The sequence below is a fragment of the Cnephaeus nilssonii genome (assembly GCF_951640355.1).
Source record: "Cnephaeus nilssonii genome assembly, chromosome: 14".
NCBI classification, from domain to species: Eukaryota; Metazoa; Chordata; class Mammalia; order Chiroptera; family Vespertilionidae; genus Cnephaeus; species Cnephaeus nilssonii.
The window spans coordinates 59924887-59946482 of NC_137085.1; the positions used below are offsets into that span (position 1 = coordinate 59924887).

The window sequence follows — 21596 nt, forward strand, 5'->3', positions numbered from 1 at the left end:
GCCTGCTCTCTACCCAAAGCACCAGCAAAGAGGCAGCCTAACAAGACAGAAGACTTTTGGAAAACACCACTCTGCTCCAAACACCGCAGAAAACACTGTAGCACACTGCCACTCACACCAGCAAAGGTGAGTGGGGAGCCTAGACTCTACCTAGTCAGACTAAAATGAGGTTCCCAACACCGTCGTGGAGGCCACATCAGAGAAGACCGATTTCATCCCCACCAAGCATTATATGGAGACCACACGGAGCCTGGAGTTCCACCCTCACCCTGCAGTGGCCTCCTTACCCTCTCATCTGTGGTGGTGTTAGAGACAGGACTTCCTCCTTCCCCACCCCCCACCGAGCCATAACAATGGCCCTCCCACAGCTGTGTCAGCAGAGACCATGTGGGGAGCCAGAAGCCCCACCCCTGCCCAGCAGTAACGCAGATTCCCCACTTAGGCGGCAAAGGAGGCCAAGAGGAGAACCTGAACTTGTACCTTCACTGGATAGTAACGAGATGGCACCTCCCTGCTCCCCCACTTGAGTGGTTTTATTTATTTATTTATTTTTTTTTTTTTAAATTTCTTTATTGATTAAGGTGTCACATATTTGTCCTCATCCCCCCATTCCCATCCCACACCCCTCCCCATGGATGCCCCAACCCCCTGTTGAACTTAACCATTGGTTAGGCTCATATGCATGCACACAAGACCTTTGGTTGATCTCTCCCCCCTCCCCCCACCCTCCCCTATCCTCCCTCTGAGGCCCGATAGTCCGATCGATGCCTCCTTGTTTCTGGTTCTGTTCTTGTTCATCAGTCTATGTTGTTCATCCTTTCCCCTAGATGAGCGAAATCATGTGTCACTAGAGATATACTTATAAGAATTGAATGTGCGACGAGCAATAATAGTTATGCTGACAGGCAAATGAATCAGTCTGTAGTGAGTTTCTTTCTGGACCAACAGTTCTTTTGAGACCCAATATCAATGTCCACCAGTTCCTTATGAGTACATGTCGGCACTGACCCCTCAGCTCTGGATGGTGGACAAATGGTGGTAATGCAGGTCCGACTCCCTCTGGTTTGGTCTCGGCCGGACCCAGGGGCACGGCTTCACCCAGATCCAGGGGCCCACGGCCTCACCCGGACCCAGGATTCAGCTTCACCTGGACCCAGGGGCGCATGGCCTCACCCGGACCCAGGGGCGCGTGGCCTCTCCCGGGCCCGGGATCCAGCCTCACCCGGATCCAGGGGCACACGGCCTCACCCGGACCCGGGGCCCAGCCTCACCCGGATCCAGGGGCACACGGCCTCGCCCGGATCCAGGGGCACACGGCCTCGCCCAGACCCAGGATTCAGCTTCACCTGGACCCAGGGGCGCATGGCCTCACCCGGACCCAGGGGTGCGTGGCCTCTCCCGGGCCTGGGATCTAGCCTCACCCGGATCCAGGGGCATACGGCCTCGCCCGGACCCGGGATCTAGCTTCCCCCTGACCCAGGGGCACGTGGCCTCACCCAGACCCAGGGGCGCGTGGCCTCTCCCAGACCCAGGGTCGCGCGGCCTCACCCGGAACCAGGGGCCCACGGCCTCACCCGGACCCGGGACCCAGGCTCACCTGGATCCAGGGGCCCACAGCCTCACCCAGACCCGGGACCCAGGCTCACCCGGATCCAGGGGCCCACAGCCTCACCCGGACCCGGGACCCAGGCTCACCCGGATCCAGGGGCCCACGGCCTCACCCGGACCCGGGGCCAGGCTCACCCAGATCCAGGGGCCCACGGCCTCACCCGGACCCGGGACCCAGGCTCACCCGGATCCAGGGGCCCACGGCCTCACCCGGACCCGGGGCCCAGGCTCACCCGGATCCAGGGGCCCACGGCCTCACCCGGATCCGGGACCCAGGCTCACCCGGATCCAGGGGCCCACGGCCTCACCCGGACCCGGGGCCAGGCTCACCCGGATCCAGGGGCCCACGGCCTCACCCGGACCCGGGACCCAGGCTCACCCGGATCCAGGGGCCCACGGCCTCACCCAGACCCAGGATTCAGCTTCACCTGGACCCAGGGGCGCATGGCCTCACCCAGGCAGAGGGGCGCGTGGCCTCTCCCGGGACTGGGATCTAGCCTCACCTGGATCCAGGGGCGCACGGCCTCGCCCGGACCCGGGATCTAGCTTCCCCCGGACCCAGGGGCACGTGGCCTCACCCGGACCCAGGGGTGCGTGGCCTCTCCCAGACCCAGGGTCGCGTGGCCTCACCCGGATCCAGGGGCCCACGGCCTCACCCAGACCCGGGACCCAGGCTCACCCGGATCCAGGGGCCCACGGCCTCACCCGGACCCGGGACCCAGGCTCACCCGGATCCAGGGGCCCACGGCCTCACCCGGACCCGGGCCCAGGCTCACCCGGATCCAGGGGCCCACGGCCTCACCCGGACCCGGGACCCAGCCTCACCCGAATCCAGGGGCACATGGCCTCGCCCGGACCCGGGATCTAGCTTCCCCCGGACCCAGGGGCACGTGGCCTCACCCGGACCCAGGGGTGCGTGGCCTCTCCCAGACCCAGGGTCGTGTGGCCTCACCCGTATCCAGGGGCCCACGGCCTCACCCAGACCCGGGACCCAGGCTCACCCGGATCCAGGGGCCCACGGCCTCACCCGGACCCGGGACCCAGGCTCACCCGGATCCAGGGGCCCACGGCCTCACCCGGACCCAGGACCCAGGCTCACCCGGATCCAGGGGCCCACGGCCTCACCCGGACCCGGGACCCAGCCTAACCCGGATCCAGGGGCACACGGCCTCGCCCAGACCCAGGATTCAGCTTCACCTGACCCAGGGGCGCATGGCCTCACCCGGACCCAGGGGCGCGTGGCCTCTCCCGGGCCTGGGACCCAGCCCCACCCGGATCCAGGGGCACACGGCCTCGCCCGGACCCGGGATCTAGCTTCCCCCGGACCCAGGGGCACGTGGCCTCACCCGGACCCAGGGGCGCGTGGCCTCTCCCAGACCCAGGGTCGCGTGGCCTCACCCGGATCCAGGGGCCCACGGCCTCACCCGGACCCGGGACCCAGGCTCACCCAGATCCAGGGGCACACGGCCTCGCCCAGACCCAGGATTCAGCTTCACCTGGACCCAGGGGCGCATGGCCTCGCCCGGACCCAGGGGCGCGTGGCCTCACCCGGACCCGGGACCCAGCCTCACCCTGACCCAGTTCCCAGCCTCACCCGGACCCAGGGGCGCGCGGCTTCACCCGGATCCAGGACCCAGCGGGGTTTCGTCTTCTTGATCCCAATTCCTGTTGGTCAATTCCCTCTCAGCATTTCCTTCGGCCATTTTCTCAGAGCTCCAGGGCAGCCACCGTAGAACTCGTTGGGCGGCGGGCTCGGCGAAGCTCCGGTGTGCCCGGTGCGCGACGGCGGGCTGGTCCGGGGTGGCTGCGTCGGCCCTTGGGTCTGCAGCGGTGGCCGGTCGCCGAGCGTGCGCACCTGGCCGCTTCCGGGGCGTTGAGATTCTTGAAGGACTCGGAAGTCAGCAAGCGCGTAGTCTCCCACCCCATGTCTCCCAGGGGCTCGTCTGTCCGTGCTCGGCAGCGAGTGGAGCCTTCCCCTCAGCCGGAGACCGCTGGGGGAACTGCGCCGAGCACGTTCCAGGCCGCCATTGTGTCGCCTGAGCCATAGTTTTTAAAGTGTGGTCTTTGGGTCACCGGCATCAGCTTCATCCCGCGTACCCTTCTCTTTTATTCTAGTTGTAGAGCATCTGCTCAGTCAGCCCTCCGGTGGTTCTGGATGGTGTCTGCTCTGCTCTCCCGTCGTAGTCTCAAAATTGTTGTGGTAGGCAGCAATCAGGCTTCTGCCCTATGCCTCCATCTTGGTCCTTGTTTGTATAGTTAAGTCTTGATTGTTGTTGGTGTCACTGGGAGGAATTGTCCTCCAGGCCACTTGGCTGTGCGGACCCTCTGTGTCTATAAAGGAAGAGTTGCTGTGCGGGAGACATGTTTATGTGCCGGGTCTTGGTGCAGCAAGGCTTTGGCGCTCACTGCGTCTGCCTCTTGAATGTGTCCCTTATGCGAGTGGTTGAAATCTGGTGTCATCTCACCCCGACCACTAGATGCCCTCGTTTCTGGGTCTCCAATGGAGTGTAGGTCAGCTACTGCCTGAGGCCCCTCAGCAGGAATTACAGCATCCCTTATATTCGTGACCTGTTTCGGTGTCTTCCCCTTTTGGCTGCCTCCCTATCGCTCAGCTTCCCCAGTCTCCCTAGGTGGTCGCTCTTGATACCCCCCTTTGTGGGCTGAGTGCAAAGTCTTGGTGTTGTTAAGCCTTGATTGCTGTTGGTACACTGGGAGGATGTGACCTCCAGTCCAATTGGCTGTGAGGATCAGCTGTGTCTATGCCGGGAGACAGCCCCATTCAACTAGACTTGCAAAATTGTAAAAGCCTCTGTGTTCAGCTTGGATGGGGCGGAGTTACAGGGCGGAGCCTACCGCCTTGGCTTCCCGTCAGCCCCGCCCTATGAGGTTCCTGTGTCTCAGTGTCCCTCCGTACTCCCAGCAAACACCTCTGAGAGAAAAGTGCCCTGGAGTTTCGCGCGCTGCCAAACAGTCTAGTCTCTCCCCCAATGAATCTGGATTCCCAGATTCTCGCCCGGAACTGGGTTTCCGTGTAGTCAGAACTGGGGCTCACCGCAGTCTGGCGCTTTTGTCTCCTTCCCACCAGGGCGACTCAGCGGCACAGTCAACAGCCCATCCTCCGCGCACAATCCCGTGCGCGCCTCCGGTGCTCTGCTCTTCGCCGCCTCTCTGCACCTCTGCCCCACAGCCCAGCTTTCCCCAGCATGAGCCTGGCTTCCCCGGGTCTCTCCCAGAACTGGGGTTCAGTGCAGTTGGAACTGGGGTTCAGCACGGTCAGGAGCTTTTGTCTCCCTCCCGCTAGGGCAATCCAGCGGCACAGGCAACAGTCCCTCCTCTGCGCACATTCCCGTGCGCGGCTCTGGCGCAACTCCTCTGTGTCTCCGCCCCACAGCCCAGACTCCCCCAGCCTGAGCCCGGCTTCCCAGGGATTCGCCCGGAACTGGGGTTCAGTGCAGTCGGAGCTGGGGTTCAGCACAATCTGGCGCTTTTATCTCCTTCCCGCCAGAGAACACCAGCCAGGCCGTCAGCCGCCCCTTCCTCTCCGGCTCCGTCCTCCCCGCACGCGCGCGGGCTCGTGTCTCCGCCCGTGTCTCCATACCTCAAGCTTTTACGGCTTCTCTGATTTTCCTTGTGGTTTTCTCTTTCCTTCTAGTTGTGGGCATTTCAGTCAGCCAGCTTTCCTGTGGTTCTGGATGATGTCCGTTTTGACTTTTAGTTGTGTTTTTGAAATTGTTGTGCCAGGCTGTAGGTTAGGTGTTTAACCTATGCCGCCATCTTGGTTTCTCCCCCCACTTGAGTGGTTTTAGAGAAGGCCATCTGTCCAGTGTTGCTTAACATAATATGAAAATGTTCAGGTTTCAACTGAAAATCACTCATCATACCACTCTTATTCCACATATTGCTGGAAGTTCTATCCAGTGAAATAATGCAAGAAAAGGAATACAGATCAGATAGGAAGAAATAAAACTATTTGCAGATGAAATGATTGCCTACATAGAAAATACCAAGGATCTACTCAAAGTCTTAAAACTAGCATGTGAGTTTAATAATGTCACTGGATATACAAAAATTAACGGATTTCTAGATACTAGCAATGAACACACGAGTACTGAAATTAAAAATACATCATTTACAGTCCCTCAAAAAAATACAAATTAATTAGGTATAAAGCAAAGAAAATATATATGACTTGTATGCTGAAAACTACAAACTGATGAAAGGAATTAGAGGAGATATAAAATAAATAGACAGTGTTCATGGGTTGTAAGACTCAACACAGTAAAGATATCAGTTCTTCCCAAATTGATATACAGGTTTAAAGTAATTCCTATCAAAATCCCAGCAAGATTTTATAGTTGTAGACAAAAATAATTTAAAATTTATGTGCAAAGGTCAAGACAATAGAATATCAAAAAATTATAAAGTAGGAAGAATCAGCCTACCCAATTTCAAGATTAATTATATAGCTATAATAATTAAGATCATGTGGTATTGATAGCGACACACATAGATCAATGGAACAGAAGAGGGAACCCAGAAATAGATCCTCAAAAATATGTCCAACTGATTTTGACAAAGGTGCAAAGCAATTTAGTGAAGGAAATATAGCTTGTTCAATAAATGGTAAGGGAAGGAGACTTGACTTTAGGTGGTGATCACACAATACAATATACACATGCTGTATTATAGAATTGTACACCTGAAACCTATATAATTTTATTAACCAATGTCACCCCAATAAATTCAATTTTAAAATGTTTAATGCTAGAATTAACCACAGGCATACATGTAGCTTAAAAAATAAAAATCAATAAATGGTGATGGAACAATTGGACATCCATAGGCAAAAAAACAAATGAACATTGATCTAAATATCACACCTTATTCAAAAATTAACTCAAAATGCATCACAGACTTAAATGTAAAATGTAAAACTCTGAAACTTTTAGAAAAAAATAGGAAAAAATCTTCAGCATCTAGGTCTAGGTAAATAGTTCTTAGACATAACCTCAAAAGCATGTTCCATGAAAGGAAAACTTGATAAATTGGACTTTATCAGAATTTAAAAACTTTTGCCCTGTGAAAGATCCTGTTAAGAAAATGAAAAGAAAAGCCTGATATCCAACAAAATATGAGTATCTAGAATATGAAGAACTCTGCCCATCCAGAGTGGCTCAGTTGGTTAAGCTTTGCCCTGTGCACCAAAAGGTTACCAGTTCAATTCCCGGTCTAGCACATACCTGGGTTATGGATTCAACCCCTGTTAGGGCACAAAGATGACAGATCAATGTTTCTCACATCAATGTTCCTCTCTCTCTCTCCCTCTCTCTCTCTCTCTCTCTCTCTCTCTCTCTCTCTCTCTCCCCCTCCCTCACTCCCTCCCTCCCTCTCCCTCCCTCTCCCCACCCCTCTATCCCTTTCTCCCTTTCTCTCTCTAAGCATGTCCTAGGGTGAGGATTAAAAATTAATAAAATAGAATATAAACTCTCAAAACTAAACATTAAAAAAATCCAATTAGAAAATGATCAAAGGACATGAAGAGACATATTACCAAAGAAGATATACAGATGGCAAATAGACACATTAAAATATATTTGACATTATTAATCATTAGAGAAATGCAAATGAGACATCACTACAGCTTTATTTTAATCGCCAAAATCTGGAAACAACCCAGATGTCCTTCAACAACTGAATGGCTAAAACGTTTGTGGTATATCCATGGACTGCTACTCAGCAATAAAAGGGAGCAACCTATTGACATGCATAACATGGTACCGTGTGAGACTTGGCAGAATCTCCAGAGTACTTTTCTGAATGGGAAAAAAAAAAAGATTACATACTGTATGGTAGCATGTATATAACATTCCTTACATAATAAAAGTATAGAAATGGAGAACAGATTAATGGTTGCCAAAGATGAAGGTGGGGTTGGGGATAGCATGAGGGACCCTTGTGGTGATGGCAATGTTCTTTAGCTTAACTTCATCAGTGTCAATGTCCTGGTCATGATATTATACTCTAGTTTTATAAGATATCACCATTAGGCGAAATTGGGTAGAAGCTACACAGGATTTCTCTGTGCTATTTCTTACAACTGCATGTGAATCCACAATTATCTCAAAGTAAAAAGTTTAATTAAAATAACCAAGCTCTTAAAAATTGAATGTATAGGATTATTGGTGAATTTAATGATAAAAATGTACAAACCATCCGAACTTGTTGGACACCATCCTCTATCCTCATATGCTTCAATCCTTGTTCTTTTTCTGCCATTTCTTTGGTAGGTACATGGGTGGGTAAGTAGATGGTTTTTATATTGTGCAGTTACAATTTTTTCAAAGGAAAATATGATTCATGGAAAAAGCCTGGGTATACCAGTAGTTCATTCTTCATTATCCCATGATTCAGGGGAATGCCTCAAGTCTATAGTCATTGCATATAAAATTTCACATTTCTCCCCATCTTCAGGAAAGCCATTAGTGAAAACATCGAGAATGACTGTGATCAACACCAAGGAGCCTGCCATCACAGTGGATATAGGAGGCACCATCAAAACAGTGCGGGGAGTGAATGTGACCATTAACTGCCAAGTTGCAGGTGAGAAATTCATTTATGTGTTAATTCATTTGTTCAACTCTTAATGGAGCCCTGTGCTAAGGTGGGGATACAAAGATAAACATAAATTCTGTTCTCAGGGATTCAGGGGTAGTAGGAAAAGCATGAACCTCAGTCACTCTGAAACTGGAAAGTGCTATAGAAGTTTAGAGGAAGAAAGAAGAATTCTGACTGGGACAGATGAGATAGAAGAGGTGGTTTTTATCTCAGCCTTGCATATTGATAGAATGTGAATGTGCAAAGATGGAGCAAAGAGTGTTCCAAGTGGGAAAAGAGGGTGAGAAAATTCACGGAAGTAGGAAAGCCTCGGGACTGTAAAAGAACTGTGTGTGCTTGGGTCTGACTGGAGCCCAGAGTGCAGAAAGGGTGTGGAGGGGCTTAAGCTGTAGCAGGGTGGGCTGCAACTGCACCATGGGAGACCTCGAATGCTTGGCCAAGTAGTATAGACCAAGGCAGAGAGTGATGTTAGGGAGCATGCTTCCAGAGGAGTAAGAATGGATTGAGAGAGAATGGAAATGCTCAACCACAATGGATTGAAGAATGGAAATACTGAAACAGTGAGGCCAGTTAAGAAGCCATCATAGTAGTTTACAGGAGAGGAAGTGGGGGCCTGAGCTCAGAGCAGTGGTGGTGGAAAGGTAAGGAGTGCATAGCAGAGATAAGACCAACCGGAACCTGGAGCTTACTCCATCAGAAGAGAGTAGGAGTCATTAACGAAAGTAGCCAGCACGTAGGAGTTGTGAGACAGGCATTGCGCTTGGGTTGGCTGTGCAAACTCAGAGGCCAATAGGGACCAGAAAGTCACGGGGAAGCGGAGGAATAGTGGACAACGGGGCATGGTGGTATGCTCTGTGTAAAGGTATTTACCTTCAATTTAAAAGCACAAAAACACCAACAAACAAAGCCCAGCTGCTAATTGCCCCTCCTTGTGGCCCAGAGTTTGTGCCGACTACCCTAAGGGTTTTCATGCCACGATGCAAAGAACGAATGAAAGGCTCTTGTGCCAGGGCCCAGCGACAGTCCCCTGATTGCTGTCCTCATCAGATATCCCCTACTGCGGCACATCCTGACCCAGGCTCCCCAATCATACCCTGTCTGCAGAGTAGAAACCAGAAATATAACAGCTTCTTTGTAAAGCTTCCTTTGGTCTGCACATCCCACCTCATCAGTGAAACCTCCTAGAACCAAATCCCTTCAGGCCCAGGACTCCCACATGGGGAGCAAGATAAAACTCCTGGCAGGGCTTCCCATGAAAGAGCTGTCCTTTGGTGATGGTGCAGATGGGACCCCTGCTATAGAGCCATCACTTCCCACCTGAACACAGTCCTTGGAGACGGAACAATGACTATAGATATAATGGACCGTGTTGGGTATTCTCTTGAGAGTTCAGATCAGTACTAGAAAAAGAATGGGAGCAGCCCAGCTGGCGTGGCTTGGTGGTTGAGCATTGACCTATGAACCAGGAGGTCATGGTTTGATTCCTGGTCAGGGTATATGCCCGGGTTGCAGGCTCAATCCCCAGTGTGGGGTGTGCAGGAGGCAGCCGATCAATGATTCTCTCTCCTCATTGATGTTTCTCTCTCTCTCTCTCTCTCTCTCTCTCTCTCTCTCTCTCTCTCTCTCTCCCCCTCTCCCCCCCCCCTTCCTCTCTGAAATCAGTAAATATAAAAAAAATTTTTAAAGAAAAGAATGGGGAGCAAAGGCAGCAAAACCAGGAATTAGGCACTGGAAAGAGATTGAGACCCAGAATTCCGGTGGGGAAGTATTTACCATAGGGAGCCCAGGACACTAAAACCAGCGTTGGCCAACTCTCCCTTGCCGCCTGGGGCCCTGTTTCCCCAGCTTCATCCAGAGACTGACTCTTATGAGATCTGAGGTTGTCATATCCAGTTTTGGCCTGGCCATGCACATTAAATTCTTTATTTTTACTCATAGAACCATTTGTATTAATCATGGTTAACTAAAATAAATCTGTGTCTCTGTCATTATGCCTTTTAGGGTGGGAAAGAGCATGCTATTTTTTACTTCCAAATTCTTTTTTTTTCCAATTACAGTTGACATTCAATATTATTTTGTATTAGTTTCAGGTGTATAGCATAGCGGTTAGACAATCGTATACTTGACAAAGTTTTCCCCTCCCTGTATTTTAAGTACCCACCTGGCACCATACATAGTTATTAAAGTGTTATTGACTATATTCCCTATGCTGTACTTTACATCTCTGTGACTATTCTGTAACTACCAATTTGTACTTTTTAATCCCTTCACCTTTTTCACCCAGCCCTCTACCCCCCTTTTGATTACACAGTTGTTCTGTGAATTTACTGAACAAAGAAATCGTCCTTAACCTGAATCTCCAGTCAAAATGCTGACAGCTGTAATGCTAAATGGCAAAAGAAACTACTTTTACTTTGCTGCTACAAGTGGCTGTTATGGCTCTCTTATGACATAATTTTAATGGCTATATAATAGTCTATTTTAAGAATATTACATAGTTTACATAGAGTGACTCATGTCCTTACATGTTTGAGTTTTTAGTAGTTTTTCATTAACTAGCTTTTTGCACACATATGCTTTCAACTTGTAAAATGCAACCTCACAAATTCTCCCCAACCCTTAAACATAAAAAGCATTAGGCAATGAGCATGCTGAGGCTTTTTCTTGAAAAATGATCCAATTTATTGTGCCACCCCCAATACTTATTCTCTGCTTGAGAAGAGTGCAGAAAACTGCGTAGATGATAAAGGTTTGGGGGAGGAAAGAGTGTTTCATTCATTGTGAATAGAATGTGCAAAGGGCCTGAGGTAGAAAGAGCATGCTACATCTGAAGGAGTGAAACATGACTGGTGTGATTGTAGAACAGAGAAGAAAGTGTCATGACATGTGGCTGAGAGGTTGAGGGACAGTTGGCAGGAGCTAGATCTTGCAGACTCTTATAGATTACAGTACAATTTGGTATTTTTATCCTAAGAGCAAGGGAAGCTTTTAAAGGATTTAACAGATAAAACTGTCAGGACTAGTGATGCAGAAATAACTAGTTGAGTCATTGATGGGCAATATGTTCGGGTAGGCTAGACTCTGGTAACACATAGGCCCCCAAATGTATAATGACTCAAATCAAATAGAAATATGTTTTTTCTTATTTAAGAGTCCAAAGAGTATGCCTAGTCAGCTAACGAGGACGTGCCCCACATAGTCATTCAGGGTCACAGAATGCTGGTGGCTCTGTTATCTTGAACACATGCCTTCCAAGGCCTTCCTGTTGGTTATCTCTACCCTAACAATCAGAAGAGGGGGCAGGGGGAATAAAGTGTAGAGGATGGCTAGGAAGGTTTTTAAGGGCCACACTTGGAAGTAGCACACACTACCTTTCACATTTCCTCCTAGTCCTATGGCCACCCACAACTACAGGGGATGTTGGGCAGTGTAGCCTAGCTGGGTAGAAGGAAATGGGTTCTGTGAATAGCTATCCATGACTGCATAGTAAGTATGGAGAAATTAGAAAGCGCAAAACCTCCTTTCCAGACCCCCCACTGTTTTCTAGAATTGCCAAGGCTGACGTTTAAATTACTGTATCCTCTCCTTTTCTTGCACCTTTTCAAACTTACCATGTCAAGGTGCACCTTTCAGTGGATGCCCACCTTGAGATGTTGACAAGCTGCCACGGTGCAAGCAACCTTCCAAATAGAACAAGTGGTCTAGTTAACAAGAATATCCTGTCTGGTTTAAAAACAGAATATTAGCACATCACCCTACCTGCCAGCTCAGTGGAGATTAACGGCACTAATCCTCATAATCATATCAAATTACAACCCATTTTGGCCAGACTCATTTATTTATTCGTTCAAGCAACAGGGAAGGCTTTGTATTGTTGATAAGATATGCCACAAAGGGGGGAAAATAAATGTAGGTTCTTTTCCTTTCCTTTTTTAGACACAAATCATACCAGGGAGTCCAGAGTATGAAGTCTAACCAAGTAACTTGTCAACAACATAGCTATGGACTTTGTTCTGTGGTTGAGTGTATTTTCTATCATTTTTTCAGACATTTCTGTCTGTAGAATATACTGTTACATCATAACAGGCTAGAAAAAAAATCTCCCACAACTTAACCAAGTTTCTCAACAAGAAAAAAGCCCGGCTCAGTGATTGAGCGTTGACTTAGTGGTTGAGCATTGGCCTATGAACCAGGAGGTCATGGTTCAATTCCCGGTCAGGGCACATGCCGGGTTGCAGGGTCGATCCCCAGTCGGGGAGGGGGTTGCAGGAGGCAGCTGATCAATGTTTCTCTCTCATCATTGATGTTTCTCTCTCACTCGCTCACTCCCTTCCTCTCTGAAAGCAATAAAAAAAATTTTTTTTAAAGAGAGAGAGCTAACAAAGCCAGCACACATGGGTTTGAGAAACCTCCCTCATACCTTGGTATTACAAGTAGAGCAGAAAGCATAATTCTGAAAGTAGAAAGTACTTAAGGATTTGACACCAGAAATAATAGTGCAGCAATTCAGATCCTCTCTGAGGAGTCAGTCCACTAGAATGGCAGGCAGGATTAAGAACAGCAGGACCTTGAATAATGTCATTTAATTCAACTTTTTTTATATAGCATTGAGATGCTGTAGAAGCCTCTCTTGTTTATATCAATTAGCCCATGGTAAAATTGGCTTTGTTATATCATTTTTAGCTTAAAGTCATAACCTATCAACAGTGTTAAGTGAGGTCTTTCTACTTGTTAAGATGGGATTTCTGGCATCAAGTGTATGAGATTGGATCCCCAGCCTGCCATTTGTAGGTCACTGACTAGCTGGGAGCTAAGTAGGGGTCCATGGGCTCTGTTCCCAGGGATCCAAACTAATGTGACTTTAAGCAGATTTCTTAATCTCTTAGAGTCCCACTTTTCTCATGTGTAAAATGGGATTATTAATAATCCTCATAGGATCACTGTGAAAATAAGATGATGTTTATCAAATATTTGGCTTATAGTAAATGTTCTTTCTCCCTCTAACGTGTTTAGGATACTTTCGCGTAGCTCCTGACCTCAGTGCACCCTGATGTTTAGGTGTTCTGAATGTCAGTATTAAGCATGTGTATTTGGACCCTTTTTTGAGGAACTCTGGTGCACGTGAAACCTAGTGGAGTTTCTAAAGCATCGTTGTTATCTCTTGAGAGAGAAAGAAAAAAGAGCTTTACAATGCCTCACTTATTTTTCTTCATCCCTTATCCCAACTTATTTGTAATGTGTCAGAGCCAATAATGGAGGTCTGTCTGTCATTTCAAAGCATCTTTTTGGTGTCATTCTCTGCCTAAGGGCTGCAAGCTCAGACAGGACGGCCCCGCCATGTGTCACCAGCAATGACACCTCCACGGGCCAGCTCATGATGCGGGTACCTGCTTGAGTGAGCCTGAGGGAGAGGTTTACTGATAAATACAGGGTGTCCCAGAAAATGTACATGCAGTGTTTGTTAAAATACATTTCCTTTTCAAAATTGAGCTCTCAGCTGTGAAAGTGTGTGTACATTTTGGGGACACCCTGTACATTACAATGATTCCTACGTAATTCTCTTCCCTTGGCCCTGCTGGCACGTCTATGGTTTGGTTTACGGAGACCGAAGGTTACTTCCTTCCACCCTTTGCTTTCCTGAGCATTTCCATTTCTCCCATGAACCTGAGAGATTCAGCCCTTTCAGTAAACAGACCCAATTTCATGAGGGCGGGAGGCAAAGAATGAGGAGGCGAACAGAAAGGCCCACCCCACTTCCGGGGGAAGTGAGAAATGGCTCCCAGGTCTCTCCCTCCTGGGGTTCTCTGCCGGTCCCTCCTCCTCCTCTTTCTCACCATCTCCCCTCTCCTTTCCTCTCTCCTCCTGCCTCTGGCTGCACTGCAGGAGCTCGGGTCCTGACCAGAGAAGGACCCGCTGGTGAGCAGCAGGGCACCTTGCTGCAGGGGGTCCCACGCTACATACACAGAGCCCCACGGATGCCGCCTCTGGAAAGACACACACCACAGCTCCTCTCCAGGAGGACACAGTCACGGAGAGAATGTTCGCTCCCCCACTCACTCTGTCATCATGCTTTCATAGGTGGAACTGCAGGCCCATTGAACCCAGTTCTCTCACTCCGCATCCGGCTCCTGAGCAGCCATAGTTCCTATTAGAGGTTGTGTGTGTGCTGCCCACAGCCCTCACAGGAAGGTGCGGGCCAGGGTGCTACTTGCAAGCCATTCATTGCAAGGGAAGTACTTGTAGAAGAGGGTTTGTGGGACTTAATTTTTCTTGGGGAGAGAAGTGACTGAGGATGTTTTCTTTAACTTACTTTGCAGAGGCCTTCTCCTGAATGCTGGGGGGGGGGGGGGGGGGGGGAGGCGGTTTAATAAGTAAAAACTGAGCTCAGGGTCCAAAGTCCATGCTGGCAGGCCAAGCATCATGATGCTCTTGCTCTCCCTAGTGGTGCTGCCATGAAAACTCAGCTTTCCTGCCCCACCTGCATCTCCTGTCTGTCCAGGTATATTCAGAGGCCCTGCCAGCCTGGCCCCTCTCATGCATTTGAGCATCAAGTGTCACCATGTGTGCCTTTCCCTGGTGGATCAGGGGTGCCGTATCCAAGTCTCCACTCCCTCTCAGCAGCCCTGCCTCTTCCCTCCGAGCAACCATGTAGGTCCCTAGGGATTCACACGGAATTATGGGTAATAGGAATAAAAGTGAAGACCAGAGAGTCGCTCCTGTATTTTCCCTAACAGGGAGAAAGGGCTCACAAATTGGCTGAACCCTTTGGCCACCTCCCTGGGGCCATCACTCCAGGCTGGAAAACCCCACCTGAGGCAGCAGAGCAGCCGGGACAGCAGTGAGTTCACACTAGGCAGCTCATTGTTCAGTGAGGCCATGCTCCCACCCCACCTCACTTCCTCCTCCACTAGAGCCCGGGAACAGCAGGTGCACCGGGACTATAGTGGGGGCTCTTCAGATGGGTGACATAGAGTAGACAGAGGTAAATTTGTATCAGATTCAAGGACAAGGAACAGGTACACAGGTAACTCTTGAAGGTGCCTGCATCCTAAACAGTAGGCTGCCCATAAAGGACAAAATCCAGCTCCAACTCAAGGAAAGCACAGGCCAAAAGGTCTGGCTCTTTAACTAGTCCTGGTTTGACCCTGTTTACCAGGATTTGACCTTCTAAATAAACCCTGCATATCTGCCCAAGAATTCTGAGTGAACTTTGTGAGCTGGGTCAGCAGGCTGGGGTGCAAGGGAGGGAGCTTTCTTCTCCCTGAAGATCTGTCTCCCAATTCACTCAGAGCTCAGCCTGCGAGGGAGCCTTATGCAGACCATCTCAAGCTTGTGCTAACCTGGGGCCTGCTGATCAGCATGTCAACCACAAGGAAACTTCCTAAGGAATTAAGGCTGTCTACTCAGGTTGCTGTTTATTACAAAATACCATAGCCTGGGAGCCTTAAACCACAGAAGGTTACAGCTCACAATTCTGGAGGCTGGGAATTCCTAGACCAAAGTGCTGATCCATTAGTTCCTGGTGACAACCCCCTTCCTGGCTTGCAGACAGCTTTCTTCTTGCCGGGTCCTCACCTGGCAGAGAGTACTAGCCCTCTGGTCTCTTCTTACAAGAGCTCTAGTCCCATTGTGAGGACCACCCTCCGCCCATCATGACCTCATCTAAATCTAAATGCCTCCAAAGACCCCACCTCTAAATACTATTGCACTGAGGTGAGAGAGCTTCAACATATCATTTTGTGGGAACACAAGCCTTCAGTCTGTAACACCCCTAGAAGACTTCTTAAAGGAGGTATGCAACGCCAATTCATATTCGCACACTCTCCCCATCCCTTTCTCACAGACAGTGAACTTGGACTGAGGAGAGAACAGAGTACTTCCTTCTTGTCTTTCTTTTTCTGTGCTGCTGATACCTTAGTTCCATGTCCTCTTGTTCTAAGAAAACTAGAGGCCCGGTGCACAAAATTCGTGCACAGGGGCGTGTGTCCCTCAGCCCAGCCTGCACCCTCTCCAATCTGGGACCCCTCGAGGGATGTCCAACTGCCCATTTAGGCCCGATCCCAGTAGGATTGGGCCTAAACGAGCAGTCGGACATCCCTCTCACAATCCAGGACTGCTGGCTCCCAACTGCTCGCCTGCCTGACTTCCTAATTGCCCCTAACCGCTTCTGCCTGCCAGCCTGATCACCCCCTAACAACTCCCCTGCCACCCTGATTGCCCCTAACTGCCCTCCCCTGCAGACCTGGTCACCCCTAACTGCCCTCCCCTGCAGGCCCAGTCACCCCCAACTTCCCTCCTCTGCTGGCCTGGTCACCCCTAACTGCCCTCCCTTGCAGGCCTGGTCCCTACCAACTGCCCTTCCCTGCTGGCCATCTTGTGGCGGCCATCTTGTGTCCACATGGGGAAGCCACCTTTGACCACATGGGGGCAGCCATCTTGTGTGTTGGAGCGATGGTCAATTTGCATATTACTCTTTTATTAGGTAGGATACACAGGTTTCAAAAATTCAGCCACGTTCTCTACATGTGTCCTCAACTCTGATAAGGATCTAGCAGCTCTCCTTTGTCTGGTTCTTGAATGTATAACTTTTTGTGGCTTTTATTGGATTGTAATATCTCTACAGAAAAGAGCACATGTCATAAAGGTGCCAAACTCACCAAACCAGCCCCCAGGTCAAAAAACAGAGCCTCACCAGCAACAATTACCCTGACTACTAGCAGCATAGGTTGATGTTACCAGTCTTTGTTTCTTACTTACAGAAAGGAAATCGTGCAGTATATACTCTTCTGTGTCTGACTTCTCTTATTCAACATTTTGTTTGCTTCACATAGCTGTCAATCATTCATATTCATTGACGGATCTAGGTTTGGTTGTTATATTTTTATAATGTTTTCTCCAAAGAATCTTTGTCTTTTCCTCCCACCTTGGAAGTGCCCTTTACCAGCTGCATGCTTCCCCTTCTTTAACTGGCTTCTCTCTTCCTGCCTCATCAGTGTAAGTTCGAAAATCAAAAGACCTCCAGACAACGGAGAGGCCCCGGGCATTATTTAGTTTGGCCAAAGGCTGGTAGAAAACGCCCAGGCAGATGCTTCCTGCGGAGTGCCTGCCAAGAGGCTATAAATGCCTCCAGAATCACCTGAACGTGTTTGGCTGATTAGTTGGGTTTTTTTCTTTATTTTTTATTTACTTATTTATTTATTTATTTTGCTTCCTAGGTGTGCCCGAAGCTGAAGTCACTTGGTTCAGGAATAAAAGCAAACTGGGCTCCTCTCACCATCTGCACGAGGGATCCTTGCTACTCACAGACGTGTCCTCCTCGGATCAGGGCCTATACTCCTGCAGGGCAGCCAATGTGCACGGAGAGCTGACTGAGAACACCCAGCTTCTGATCCTAGGTAAACACCTCGAGGCTGGCTGCCCCTGGTGGGCCCCGTTAGGGGTGACTCACTCACCCTCCACCTCCTCTTTTCCATGGTCCAAATAAATACATAAAGATAAAAATCAATATCCCTCCCCTTCTCCCCACCTTAGGGCCTTCCAATAGAAAGAATACAGACTTTGGGGCCAGGCAGACATCCGTTTGAACCCTGGCTCTACTGCTTACTCACTGTGTGACCTTGGGCAAGTTACTTAACCTTGCTAACTTTAGATGCTGGTCTTGTGTGGAAACTAGCAAAACAAGGATTGCCCACATTGGTGGATGGGGCAAGGGGTAACAGAAGTAAAGTAGTTAGTCTTTTTTTTTTTAATATATTTTTTATTTCCGAGAGGAAGGGAGAGGGAGAGTGACATAGAAACATCAATAATGAGAGAGAATCATTGATCAGCTGCCTCATGAACACCCCACATTGGGGATCGAGCTCGCAATGCAGACATATGGCCTGATCAGAAATCAAACCATGACCTCCTAGTTCATAGGTCGACGCTGAACCACAGAGCCATGCCAGCCAGGCTAAAGCAGTTAGTCTTAACACCTGTGTCAAGGACTTCTTTGAGAATCAGATGAAACTAAATTACCCCCTCCAGAAAAATTTATATATGCTAAAATTTTTATGTCCTTTAAGGAAGTTCATAGTCTAGTCCACATGAAATCCACACATACACCCTCCTGTCTTAGTCCACTCCAGCCACTATAACAAAACACCACAGATGAGGTAACTTATAAACAACAAAAATGTATTTCTTAGACTTCTGGATGCTGGCAATCCAGGATCGGGGTGCCAGCATGGTCAGGGTCTGGTGAAGGCCCTCTTCCGGCTGCAGACTGCCTGGTTCTTGCCATGTCCTCATTTGACAGAGGGATAAGCCAACTCTCTGGGGTCTCTTTTATAAGGACACTAATCCCCTTACGGCGTAATCACCTCCCAAAGTCCCCACTATCTCATACCATCACCTCAGAGTGTGTTTAGGATTTCACCACATGAATTTGAGGGGACACAAACATTCAGACTAGAGTACTCCCTAACATAAGAACTCCCGATTAAAGAGTCTCACAATTCCTGGCATAAAGCAGGTATTTAAAATGAACAGCAGTTGCTTGGACACCACCATCCCTTGCTGTTGCCCAGTGCAGGACTCAGCATGTTGTGAGCTGCAGCCCTTGTCCCTTGGACTAGGGACCCTGTTTCTCTTCACCAAGAAGGCTGGGAGTTGGTGGAATAGAATGAAAAATGCTTGCTTTTGTCCTACTTTTTTTATAAAGGCAATTATTAGAGCACTTTCTCTTGGTGAGAAAGGTATCATTCTAAGGGGGAAAAAAGAAAAAATATGGTTAATTACACACTATGACTTCACCAGGGAAAAAATAATTAAACGTTATATTTGTATTCACACCCCAAGTTGATGATATACCAAAGCCCAGCATCTCCAGCCCCTGCCAACTCAGAGAGGCCCACATGGGTTTTCGTCTCACCAGTGGCTGCATAAACCTCCAGTTGTCTTAGGTTAGGAAGTCAGAGAAAAGCAGCTCATTGAAGGATGTCATTTGTTTTGGGTTGGGTTTCATCGTCTGAGCTGCTAGTCTGGAGCCGGGGCCCAGAGCCTGTTGCCCCACACTGAGTTATGGTGCTTACTGTGGGTTTCTCCTCCCTAATAACCTTTCCTTGTTGCCTCTGCTAACAGCGATGAAAGCCTAGGATGTGTAGCTACTACTGTAGCTTTGCCAATGAAGTGTGTGTATTCTGGGAGCCAGTCCTTGAAGCATTTCAGCGCTAATATGGTGTGACTGTGAGCATGGGGCTTGAAGAGCAAAAAGGCTTCCCATTTTAATCAAAGTTGATGAGGAGAAAAAAATCACTATTTTAGGCTCTTAAGTTTAGAGCTTTTCTTAATCAGAAGCCTTGATTTATTAATCAAAGTTTGTTAGTTTTATAGGTACTTTATGAACTTAGAAGTAGTGCTTCCTTTTTTATCAGCCAAAAATATGGCTTAATTTTTAAATCAGGGATTTCATGTAGAAAGCTGCAGTTTTATGCCAAGTTCCGTGATTTAACCTGTAGTCAGGAGACTTGAAGTATAATGAGACAGAATATTATTCATTTATTCAGATAGCCACTGGATGATTATTCATTAAGTGCTGCCTCTAAGTTCCATGTAGGGCAACTATAAGGGGTGACCTCTGACCTTGGAGAAGTTACAGTGTCCCTGAGAAGATCAAATGGACATATACCACAAAAGAAAAGTGTCATAGAAGCTGTGAGGACATTAGAAGGTGTCAACATTTGGCCCAAGGAGATCTGATGGGTTTTAGCAAATAAGCAGAGGCTTCCTGAGTTTTAGCATTCTTAAAGAAATATTCAATTGCAATATTGAGGGAACTCAGTTTCCCTCAATATTCAATTTCAGTGCTCTTGAGGGGTTATTAAAAAGGGCGAGAGGAAAAGAGTCTGGGTTTGAGTAAACAGCCACCGTCAATTCCTAAAACCGTGGTGTTTGAGAGTAGAAAGAAATCTTGGAAAAGATGAGGTTCCATTTAATAGAAGAGGAAACCAAGGCTCAGAAGGATTTAGTGACTTGCCCAAGTTAGTGGAAGACAGAGCCACAGCTCAACCTGAGGGTTCCTGAACCCAAACCAGATGTTTTCTCCTAGACCATATAAAGAATACTTTAAATTATTTATATGTATATAGTGTATAATGTCTTTGTAATTTTAAATTTTATATATCTCAACCTCATCATTGTTTTCTGTACACAATGGTCCAAGGCAGAGTAGACAGAAGTATGTTTCTGAACTAGACTCTGGCACCATCATGACCTAACAAGTACCTAACAAGGTGGCAAGCACATAGTAGGCCCTCACTCAACCCTATTGAAATAACCATCAATTACAAGAACAACACTCCTGTTTCTCTTTCCGCTCCAACAAGGGCTGGAGAGGAAAAGGCACGAGTCGGCCTTGAGAGTGTGAATTGCAGGGCGTCAGGAGATGCCAGAAGAGGGGGAGCAGGTGTCCGCACTTTCCCAGGAGAACCAGGGATCATCCCACCGCTAGGTTCAGTAGCTGCTTGCCTCTGTATTTGTCCAGTGGAAATGGCAAGCAAGCCACTGTATTTCCCATTGCTGTCACCTTGGCTCTTGTTAACTGTGACCCTGATGACTTCAGCCCTGACTCCTTATCAGACTTTAAATAGCAAATGATCCCTGTCCAGCTTATCTGTCCTATTGAGCATGAAAAATTCACACCACAAAGCAAGTTAACTTATCGACTTCATAGATGGACCCTTTTCCTCATAGAAAAAGCCACTCATAGGCTCCTTTTAAGTAAGAATTCCTGTAGCATATCCCTATCCGTGGGGACAAGAATAAAATGCCCCCCTCTAAGGATGTTATAAATGAAAGCTCTTTACTATAGGACTTGACATTTAGTAATTGCTGAAGAAATGTTGGCTTCTCAAGAGTGTCTTTACAACGTGGTTTAATGTACCTACATTTATAGGGACCCAGTGGTACTGTGGTATAAAGTGGTATTAGTCAGGAACTTCTGAAATCTACATGCCTGATTCTTATAACTGTCCTTATTGGTCCGAGTGTTGTTTGAAAATCAGACTCAATTTGATAGGCACACCTTCTCAACAGGAAAAATTATGTTAAAAGGCAACAAGCGTAATGCCTGCGTTACACACAGACACAATTACACGCATGCTCACCTCTCATTCCCCCCTTAATATGGCCTTCATGCTTTAACCTGTCTGATTCACCATCTGCCTTCTCACAGATCCCCCGCAAGTCCCCACGCAGTTGGAGGATATCAGAGCCTTGCTTTCAGCCACTGGACCAAACCTTCCTTCAGTGCTGATGTCTCCTCTGGGAACACAGCTGGTCCTGGACCCTGGGAATTCCGCTCTCCTTGGTGAGTCCAACCCTCTGGAACATTG

At 48.5% G+C, this 21596-nt stretch overlaps 1 protein-coding gene across 4 annotated transcripts in view; it reads left to right on the forward strand.

Moving 5' to 3' along the window:
- Window positions 1-21596, forward strand: part of ADAMTSL1 (ADAMTS like 1) — an 879784-nt gene that overhangs the window by 792229 nt on the left and 65959 nt on the right. For all 4 annotated transcript variants that reach the window (XM_079789992.1, XM_079789993.1, XM_079789994.1 and 1 more), the window contains 3 exons: window positions 8080-8208; window positions 17439-17618; window positions 21437-21571. In XM_079789992.1, the coding sequence (XP_079646118.1) occupies window positions 8080-8208; window positions 17439-17618; window positions 21437-21571 (444 nt within the window). The remainder of the gene's footprint in view (window positions 1-8079; window positions 8209-17438; window positions 17619-21436; window positions 21572-21596) is intronic.